The sequence below is a fragment of the Solea senegalensis genome, unplaced genomic scaffold, assembly GCF_019176455.1.
Source record: "Solea senegalensis isolate Sse05_10M unplaced genomic scaffold, IFAPA_SoseM_1 scf7180000014635, whole genome shotgun sequence".
In the NCBI taxonomy this organism is placed as follows: domain Eukaryota; kingdom Metazoa; phylum Chordata; class Actinopteri; order Pleuronectiformes; family Soleidae; genus Solea; species Solea senegalensis.
In genome coordinates this window covers 23,722-35,000 of record NW_025321087.1, presented here as the reverse complement: position 1 = coordinate 35,000, position 11,279 = coordinate 23,722, and the positions used below count along the sequence as shown (strand labels likewise).

Sequence of the window (11,279 nt, the reverse complement as noted above, 5' to 3'; positions counted from 1 at the left end):
TGCTCCACCATTGGTTTTTCTCCTTTCAGTAACTCCTGAGGGTTGAGGATGTTGAAAAAGTAGACAGACATGAAGAAGGGCACGGGGATGTCCCTCCACATGGTGTAGGACATGTCATTATTTGGGTCAATCACCGTGTTCTGAAATAAGAGGGATGAGAAGAATACGCTGATAATTAATCAGCTTAACATTTTGTCACTGAAGAACATGATGATGTCGTGATTATTGACCAGCGTCATTTGAAATAATGTCCATCATTTGAAATGTAGCTGCAGCACACAGATGGACAGGGACAAGAATACTCCAACCCGTTTGCTGCCATCTCAGAGCTACGGATGTCTGCATGTGTGTCGCTTCCTGTGTGCAGCATGGGAATGTCACCGGGTGACACGAGATCTAAACACTACTCCACTATAAAACAAAGTCAGTCGTGTACAACTGATGAGCGTTATGAGATTTGTGTGAACTCTTTTGACAATTTAAAAGTTACTGACTACAGCTTTATTTTCAATTCTGGAAAACACAAAAAAGACAAAAGGAGGAAACAACAGCAGTTAATGATGGACTAATGTAATGTATTTACTGTAAATGGACGACACATTTTTCTTTTACATTCACCACAATGAAATGGAAGGCAGTTCACCATATGTCAGCTAAGATTGGCACAGAACCCTTGTGACCCTCCTGTGGAGGATAAAGCGGTAGAAGATGGATGAATGGATTTATCAGCTTGTTTTTTTAAGACCGAGAATAAATCTGATTTTTAGCTTCTGAAATGTGAATATCTTAGGGATGGGGGTAAAAAAAAGGGATACAGCGAAATATTGCACTATTTCATGTGACAATATTATGTCTAGTGCTGTCAAGCGATTAAAAACATTGAGAGATTAATTCTGATCTTTAATTCATTTATCTAATTAATCTCTTTTTAATCTCACCTAAAAACTGCTGAGAAACTTGATGCATTTTCATTGAAATTCATTATGACGGCAGATCAAAAGATTGATATATAACAGAAAGTGGCTTTATGAAGTCATTTATTGTTTTAACAAACTTGAACAGACATTATATACTTTCATTATATACAAACATTCCACTAGTTCCACTTCTACTAAGACATATCACAGAATGTATATATGATTACACGTACAGCTGCTAACATTCAAATATACATTAAGTCGATGATAGTTATGTCTGATATCCTTGTTTGTTTATTTGTTGCTGGTTTATATGATTGTAAAGTCCTGTGATTAATATTATTTACAGCAGAGCTCCAGTCCATTTCATGCGGCCATCAACTAACATCAGCTTATTCATTCATTCATTCATTCATTTTTTGGTAATAGATCAATTTTGCATCATAAAAAACCTTTTCATCGTGCAAATAAATGTTGTTCCATAACAACACAGACACTTCTATTCAACTTCTGTGAAATATCATCACAAACATCCTTGCGATATTACGCTGGAATATTATATCATCTTAAGATAATACGACCCCCCCTGTGGTGAACAGTTGTTTACCACATAAAGTTTGACCTTTTATTTCCATGTGACCACACCCCTTACTGACCACGCTAGATGATCAGTGGCCCCCAGGTCATTTGAGTTTGAGACCTGTTTTCAATTTGCAATCATCCTTAAGGAGCTGTATTATTTTTCACATGTTGAAATACCGACAAAGAGCTAGTACAAACAGTAATATGCAGTATTCCTGTTGCCACAAAGTGATGTGTAGCTCCTTCAGCTTGTAGCTGAAGAGTTTGGGGGTTTCTTTACTTGAAAAAAAGATTTGGTTTCACTGAGAGGGATGCATTTATATAAAATAAATAAATATATAAATAAAATAAAATAAAATAAAATAAAACGGGCCATTCAGACAAACAGTTACAGGTACTTCCACAGGTCAAAAGGGCTCAATCCCACAGACGCACATTACGTTTTGGCACTTAGCAGTGACACAACCAGCAATCTCATTATACGTCTAAATGATTGTATTGTGATTATTTTGATGGTTGTATAAATTCAACCTAAATGTATCCTTGTGTTACTTACTTTAGTTTTTTTATTAATCCCCTTAGGGAAAGTATTCCTCTGCATTTTGACCCATCCTAGAATTAGGAGCGGTGGGCTGCCACACTGAGTAGCGCCCAGGGAGCATTGGGGGTTGGATACCTTGCTCAGGGGTACCCCAGCCCTTTTTTTTTGGCCGGGTGGGGATTTGACCCTCTGGTTACAGGTCAAGTTCCCTTTCCACTTGGCCACAGGCTGACAGAAAGAATCCTCAAGTATACTCACCTCGTTTCAGCCTTACATCACACATAGTCCGACTTTCATTAATTTCCTGAAGACTTACTCTAACCTTAACCATAACTACTACTGACCTAACCCTAACCCTAACCCAACCTACAACATGTCTTTGCCTTAAAATGTAATCATTTACATTATGTGGACTAGCATTTTGTCCCCATAAGGAAGACAAGTCCCCACAATGTGACTGAGTGGTCCCCACAGCCTGTACACACACACACACACGCACACACACACAGTTGCTTACCTTGACTATTTGGTCGTCGATGATTAACGGTCCCACAAACGTGAGGACGGTCCCGAAGACCACGGCCAACACACCGGCGACTATAAACCCTATAGCCACCCGGGACTTATTAATTGCCATAACTCTGACTGTGTCTGCTCCTAATAATCAGACACATACACACGCGCACGCGCGCGCGCACAGTGTCAGTCTGTCAGTGTCCTGCAGCGGCTTTGTTTATGTATGCATACACACACACACACAGTCACAAACACACTCACAAACACACAGACACACAGACACACAAACACAGTCACAAACACACTCACACACTAACTGAGAGTTCACCCGCTGCCAGTGACCACGACAGTGTCTCCCTTTAACTCGCTCACGTCCTGTAAGAGTTCGCCGGTGTCTCGTCAGTATCTCTGATTCACACGCAGCTGCTGACCTGTTTCTGTTGTTTATAAAGCCTCAGTCCCTGCCGGTCCCGCCCTCGCCGCGCAGAGGATCCTGGGAAATGTAGTTCTCAGACACGTCTGACTTTTGTTGACCTAAAACATCGTCCTGCTTCGGTCAAAGTGTTAAAATGTGATATAGCGCCACACAGCGCTGTCTCTGTCGGTGAATTGTGCTGCTGGCGAATAGAAAGAATTAGAGTGCATCCCACGTGACTGCTGGACTTACAGCAAATCAAATTTGAGATCAAATCTGATTAGATTACAGTAGCACTGATTGCACAGCAGCTATCAATGTAGCACATGTAGCACAATGTGCAAAGGGGTCAGAGGAAGACACGTGACAAATACAAAAAGGATTAGAATAATGCATAAAACATGTGCAAAATATACAAAAAGTAACAGCATTGGCAATTAAATAAAAACTAAAGTCAAAAAATGCAAATACCAAAAGAGTAATAGAAATAGTGATCCAATAAAACATTGGAAAATATAAAATACCGAAACAGGAAGAGTATTAGCAATAAAGAAATACATTTCAAATAAAAATGGAATTGAGAATATAAAAATACAATATACAAAAATAATTAGCAATAAAATAAAATAAAAAACCGAATAAAGAATTTAAAAATACAAAATCTAGTGACCTGTCCAGGCAGGGTGTGACCCCCGCCTTTCCCCATATGACACCAGCGCTCCCCACCATCCCGCATGTGGACGATAAAGAGGTAGAAGATTGATGGAAAAATACAAAATACCAAAATAGAATTGGCAACAAAATCAAAATAAATGAAGGCTATAAACAGCATATACCAAACTAGGTATTTAATTAGTGCATAGGCTAAATAAGGCTTAATATAAAGATCAATATAAATAATAAAAACTCTGTCCACACATAAATGAGCCTGGGAGAATCCACTAAAACAGCTGTCGTACTACAGTGTTGTGAGGATGAAGACATTTGCTGAAACAATGCCGTGTTTCCAGAATTGTTTTTCAAAATGACAGAAAGAAAAAGTTTGTTTATGTTCTGTGGACTGAGACTGAGTCAGGTCTGATAGTATGGCTTCACAGAGCTTGGTGATTTTTAGCATACATATAATGTTACACAAAAAACAAACACAGGCAGAATAACATCAAATAAATAATAATAGTCACTAAAGGTTATCCACTGCACATTAAACCTCAAAGACAAATAAAATAAAGCAAAGCAGCAAAAGATAAAAAAATAAAATATCTGAACAATGAAAATAGTAATTCAGTGAGCGCTAATTTAAAGATTTAAAGCTGAAATAATGTCCACTAACGAGATTCTAGTGGTTGCCGCTATGTAACAGTGTTTTATTTCAGTCCCTGAGGTCACAAACTGCTGTGAAGCTACACTTGCAGAACTTTTAAGATTCGATTAAAAATCAAATTTCTTTTTGAGGCCAGGTGGTAAATTAACACGATATTTTCTTAAATCAGTAAATATCGTTTCTATTTAAAGATAAATATTAAGAAGTTGGTGGTAAAGGTCATGCTATAGTGTAAGACATCTGACAGAGTTGTCAGCAGCATGGCACTGGGCCATTGCAGCAGGACAAGTGCACCTGAGGGCAGCTCTTAATTATCAGTCAATTGATAAAGCCTCACACCTCCTGTCTCCCATTTAACCTGGGGCTCTCACAATCCTTTCAAACAACTCTTGTGTCGCAGTCTTTGTGTGTGATCCACGCTGTGTTTGACTTTGGTGATGGACATGGTCAATGGTAAATGGTCTTTATTTTCTAGTCTTGATGTTATAGTTCAAAACAGCTTTAAACTACAGCTTTGCCATTCACCCATTCACTCACACATCTATGTGCAGTGCTTTCATACCCACTCACACGCTGCCGACACAGCGTCAGGCGCAACATGGGATTAAGTGTCTCGCCCAAGGAGGACACATTGGCATGTAGACTAGCAGAGCCAGGAATCAAACCCACAACCTTCAAGTTGAAAGACGACTCGCTCTACCACTGATCAGGCATGTGCACACATAATGCCCAAGGGGTGCTTGAGCCCCTGCCCTTTTTGTGTGTTTTTAATGAATAAATGCATTCATTAAAAAGCTTTTCCATTATTTATTCTTGTATTTTTTTCATTGTTAAAGTCTTTATATTCAACAATAAATTGTCTAATAATAAACCAGCATTTTATTGAACATTTTTAGAACTGCAGCAGAACTGCATGTCTTCCAAACCCCAGTATTATGATCATGTGAATAAACTCATGTTGACAAGAAAAGAAACGGCAGTTACACTCACAGCTACACAGGATACATTTATAATTACTTTATTTATTATTCTACATATTGTGTTATTAAGGCCTGAAAAACACGTCCCTGTCACTGATCTTCCATTGCAACTGTGAAGGAAACAAACTTCACAAACAAAGTTTACTTAAGTTTATGAGGCAGATAAAGGTCAGAGCCTTTATATTCAGTTAGTTATGCAAGAGGAAAGATTTCATAAAGATGTCATAAAACTCAATATCTTTAGTTGTGACCTTAATAATAAATCAAAAATAAACATATCTTTTTTTAAATGAATACCTATGATAAGAGTATGGAAATAAAATGGTGGCTTACTTTAATGATTTGGTCCTTCATTATCGCTGGTCCCACAAAGAGAAGAACTACACCAAAAATCACCGTCAGAGTCCCTATCACCATAAATCCAACAGCTACTTTGGATTTATTGATGCGCATGTTTGCTGATAAAGATCAGAAGTGATGGAAAAGAAAAGAAAAATCTTCCAGTAGCTACTGAGTGTGCAGGAATATGACAGTGTGACTGTAACCTACAGATGATGAAGTGAGAGGGGTCCAGCACAGTATTTAGACTGTGCTGACTCCGCCCACACTCACACTGAGGGGTGTATGTGTGTGCACACACACACTTCCACTACCGTGCCCTAAGTTCACACAAACTGTCGTCAGTTGGCACCTCCATTGTCACTTTATGATTATTTATGCCTCTGTCATGATGAACACTAGACTTTCTTTTGTGAGCTGCAACGTGGACTTGAGGTTTTATCACATGCTCTCCATACCATAGAACAGCACCTGCAACTGTTGGCTAAAGCAGTGGTTTCCAAAGTCTGGGTCAGGACGCGCAAATGAGTCACGGGTCTTTTTAGAAAATGTTCAAGAAAAACAAAACGTGTGAAGTTCTCCTGCAACAGGAGAACAGGGGTCATAAGCTTCGTTGTGCAGAATGTCTGTCATCCACCATCACGGTTTTCTTGGGTGGTGGCTGTGGCAGGACGTCCAGACTTTTGGATAAAGCCGGATCATCATGTCCTAACGTATCAACCATGTCGGCATGAATGTCTTTGAGTATCTAACCCCTTTTTCTGCAGATGTTTGGTAACACCATGGTACCAAATGTTGTTCATGTTTATAAAATGTCTTCTACTCTTCTATTCCTTTTCAAAGTCCTCAATGCAGTTAGTGTCATTGTAAAGGTTGAATTAAATGCATGCTTGCATTACAGCCCACCCTCATACCTCCACTAAGGAGGTTTTGGTTTCAGAACCAACTGTTAGTGTGTCTGCCTTTCAGCAGGTTATGCAAAAATTACCAAAATTATTTCTTTTACAATACATTTACAATAAATCTTTTGGAAATAAATAAAAAAATGTTGCCATATTTATTTGGTGACGCAAAAAAATTGTCTCTGGCAATGAATGTGATTTTGCTCCTTTCTTTGTGCCCAGGCTATATTTCCCCCCTGTTATGTTTGTTATTAAAAAGTCTATTGTGAAAGAATTGGTGGCCTCTAATGGTGAAATTGGTACTTGCAACAAACCCTTTTTTTTTTGTTTTTCCTTTATCTCCTCAGCCATCTGCCCATGATTTAAGATTTTTGGGCACATACCACACACCTTTCACAGTTATTAGCAATTTACTTAGAATTCACACTGACGACTGGTTTCAGCAGATCTTAGACTGAAAGACTGGGGATCAAACATTTAACGCCTGATGAGGGATCACACACCACATGATTTGTCAAATGAAGCCAACTGAAACGCTTGTTCAAACGCTAGTTGAAAGGGTTTTTCTTTTGTAGTTTTAGTAATCTGGGATTAATTATTATTATTATTATCATTATTATTATTATAACAATACATCATACTTATATAGCACTTTTTTGGACACTCAAAGACGTTTTACAAAACAAAGGACTGATAACAAAAACAATAGTAAATAGACAATTAAGTGTAGGCATTAATAAAGTTCCGTTTCCACTTGGCCAACGGCTGCCCATTGTTTTTGTTGTCTTGATATTCCCATTACTTCCTGTCGTCCTTGTCTTCTCACACTATTTCCTGTGTCCCACCCACTTTCTTTCATTGGCTGTTGGCAGCATGTGTTTACGGCTGGGTCAGTGTCCAGAGTCGGCCTTGAAAAATTCAAACATATTTGACTGCACCGGAGGTTGTGTTGGGATTTCTGTGCCAATTAGCCACACCAACTGCCTCTCACTAGAGCTGACTGGTGCAGACTCCGCCCAACTGTGAATCGTGGGTAAATCAGGCAAAACATCTGGTGTGTCCCCAGCTTTAGCCAACATCCTGTGAATAACATCCCTTGGAGCAACTTCCATCCTTCTCAAGCCCCACAAATCACAGTCACAATTAAACTTTGAAGTGCTTCCTTGAAGTGTTTGCTCAAAGGAATTTAACTTAAGACTCCTTGGTTCACCCATCCCTTTCCTATGTAGAAAAGACGGAAGAAGAAACATAGCAGTGCAAGATGACGGCCTTCGTAAATCAAAGCTTTTGTCCGTTCCCTTTTCAACCAAGGGCATTTCTATGCGGAGAAAACCATGTGGAGCCAAAATCAACGGCAAAAACACAAACGGACCTGAAGCGACAGAAATGTTGCGCTGTCACTAAATTTAAAATGTAGTTCAAGATAAAACAAACCGCCAATGCTGCTAATTTTGGATTTTAAATAAACATGCCAACTGACACACATAGAATAAGTCCAAGTGTAATATTTCACTGTCTTAGTTGAATATAGTTGAAATAAACATATAACGAAAAGAAAACAAAAATAGCATTTTAAGATTCGCAGTAATGTAGTTGACACATGTGTAAATATCATTATTACAAGTTTGGGGCACATATCCAGTTAATAAGGATATATTTAATTTGATTTAAGATAGAGCTGTTAATGAAAGGAAACACATCTTTAAACAGTTTAGCTGACAGGTTGACGGTTTGGATGTGATACAGAAACTGTCTAACTGTACACCTGCTGCTTCTTCTAAAAGATGAATCATTTCTTCTCCCATTCTAGGGGTCTCCACAGTACTTTGGATGCAACCCTCCCATTTAGCCAGCTTGGGACTGGCATCAGGAGGATGTGCCCACGTGCATGGGAACCTTGCTCAAAGCCCTTGACTTGTCAGGAATCAACCCTTCAGTTACAAGTCAAGATTCCCCGTCTCATACATGGTGAATTCTCTCGTCTAAATTTACCAGGGGGGGTCATCACGGTTGTGGAGGTGCATCATCTGGACCATGAATGTCAGTCCATGTGATCGATGGAGAGATACACAGTGTGTGGTATTGAGTACTCGTGTGGAGTCTGTGCATCTGTGTATACGTTTGCCTTCAGGCCGTGATCACATTGAACATACGTAGATGCTAAATATGTCCACAGTCGTGACCACAACTTCCCCTCTCGCTGTAAAGACGCCTGTGTGAGATGATTCAGCTCACGATAGTGGGCCGACCTCGCTCCGGGACAGAAACCATTGGACCACTGATGATCTTGGTTACCTCAGACATCTTTATTCATGGATTTGGTGAATTTGGTGGATGAAGAGGTCCTCTCTTACTGAACATGCACATGATCCCTTCACACATATTAAAGCATATGATGCCAACCACAGCCCCTCATCTGACTGTGCTGTGAAATCTCCCGTCCTCTGATCATTCTGAGGCTTTTCATGCAAGCACTGAAATGACATTTTCCTCACATGTCTTCCTTCCTAAATGCTGATGGTGGCATTAAATAAAAACAGAAGTATGAGCCATGAAGGCCCTTAAGCCGCTTCAACCTTTCCCTCAGTGTTGTCATGTGTTTCCAGTGTGATATGATGTGTATTTTTGAAAATGACGTCTTGTCTCACTTTCACTGGTCGTCCAGGTGAAGCACGGGCTTCTCATATTACTCACTGATCTATTATAAACACAACCACATGACAAGTGGCATCTTTGTTTTTCTGTTTTCTGAGGATATGCATCACACATGCAGCATGTTTTATAGTATAATGTCGCACAAATGCCAGTTTAACGCTGGTATTTTTTATTTTAAAAACAATCATTATAACTTATACTTTTTAATTCCTGTAGGGAAATTTCTATGAGTAGTGGGTGTCTTGCTCAGGGTACCCCAGCCTAATTGAGGGAGATTTGAACAATCCTCCGGTTACAAGCCTAGTTCCCTTGTCAACGGGCTCCCAAACAAACAACAACCCAATTCCAATTGCAGGATTAACCATAAACTGGTAAATGGTCTGTAGTTATTTAACACTTCTCTAGTCTTGATGACCACTCACAGCTGATTTACACTACAGTTTTGCCATTCACCCATTCACACGCTGCCTGCACAGCTGTCAGGAGCTACATGGGGTTAAGTGTCTTGCCCAAGGACACATGGGCATGTGGACTAGGCTTTTTTCTTTTTATCCAGTAAAATCTTCTGTGCTGTTCATTCGCGTACGATTTTTAAAAGCCCTTTAAAGTTGTAATAAATTCCATATTAATGCATTTTAAAGGAAGTTGAAAGCATCTGTTTTTTTTATCATATACAGAATATCTACATTATGAAGTAGATGTGTGTCAGTCTGTGAAAACAGCCTCAGTGACAGGTTTACAGCAGCAGATTTAGAAGAACTGCCAGTTCTAAGAGTTGCCAGTTTACTTACTGACCCTGATGTGAGCTTGTACAGACACAACAATCGTGTGAGGAAACCAGAGGCTGTAATATGGTGAATAATCAGTTTGACACCGTTTCCAAATCTTGATGAGTGCCTCTATTCACACAAGCAAAAGACAAGCGTGTTTATAAAGCAGCTATTTGTCAAAGGCAAACACCGCTCACAGCATCAACGCACCCATCTTCCTGCACACCATCAGTCATGCAATTCCTTTCAATGAAAATCACTTTTTCCACCATTGCCATGACACTGGCCCCCTTCATCTTCCTCACTTCCAGTATGCATGGCTGTTAGCACTAACCCCTAAAATGACTATTTTTAAAAATCAATACATTTTCTTAATCTCTGAAGCAAAGGCATAAAGGCAGAGCAACACTGAATTGCAATTGGTCATTTAATGGTGAAAGCAGTGAATTATCATGTTATAATTCAGATTCTGAATGTTTAAAACTGAATTACCTGCGTGTTAAAAGCAGATGTGGAACATTCAGATTGTATGTTTTATGTGGCTCTAATCTAATCTAATCTAATCCCATCATTTTCTTAGAATTATGGCTTTTTTATTGTTATTTTTAAATGTGGCCCTAATCCTCTTCTGTATTAATGTAATGGTGGCTCCTAACCAAAAAGAGAGTTTTGTGACAGAAACATACAATGCAACGCTAAATAAATATTGAATTAAGAAACCTGGGATCAGGGCCACACAATTGCACGGGACCCTGAAGAAAAAAGGGAACCATGTCCCAGACTGACCTGTGAGTGACAGGAATGAGCCTCAGGAACATGAGTGTACAGATGATAAGATAAGATAAGATGTCTGTGCCCAGAAGTGAGAGAAATTGTTCTTCCACAAAGCTCCAAGAATCATATTGACTCATGGGAAATATGGCAGGGGACATATTATTTTGGGAGAGTAAAAGACATCTAAGGATTTATTTATTTATTTTTTAATCATGTTTAAGGTATTATGTATAAGGTTGTTGTTGTTTTTTGATTAGTATACACAAACTTTCAAAGACAGAAAGAGAGGTCCAACTCACCCTTTAAAAACCAAACCATCTTGTAGATGTCTTTTCTGGAGAGACAGGACGCTGTTCACTGTCCTGGCTGGTGGGACGAGCTCCCCATCGACATCCGGACAGCAGAAAGACTCCACATCTTCCACACATCTCTTTTGACTCGACTAAAACGACAATGAGAAAAAAAAAAGCTCTTACTTTTATATCGCACTTATGACGAGCACTTTATAGTTTGACTTAGTTGAAGCACTTACTTGTAGCTCTTGTTTGTACCCACATGTTGAAATGC

The 11,279-nt window shown here is 39.2% G+C and overlaps 1 protein-coding gene across 5 annotated transcripts in view; it reads right to left on the bottom strand.

The window, feature by feature from the left end:
* Nucleotides 1–11,034, bottom strand: part of LOC122761349 (scavenger receptor class B member 1-like) — a 25,725-nt gene extending 14,691 nt beyond the window's left edge. For 2 of the 5 annotated variants that reach the window (XM_044016564.1, XM_044016563.1), the window contains exons 1-2: nucleotides 2,558–3,099; nucleotides 1–140 (exon numbers count right to left, since the gene is read on the bottom strand). The exon at nucleotides 1–140 is cut by the window's left edge and continues 21 nt beyond it. In XM_044016564.1, coding sequence (XP_043872499.1) covers nucleotides 1–140; nucleotides 2,558–2,677 — 260 coding nt within the window. In that variant the 5' untranslated portion in view covers nucleotides 2,678–3,099. Of the gene's footprint in view, nucleotides 141–2,557; nucleotides 3,102–5,605; nucleotides 5,832–11,011 lie in introns of those variants that run through there. The other 3 variants (XM_044016566.1, XM_044016561.1, XM_044016565.1) reach the window with 3 other exon arrangements.
* Between the last annotated feature and the right edge of the window lie 245 nt (nucleotides 11,035–11,279).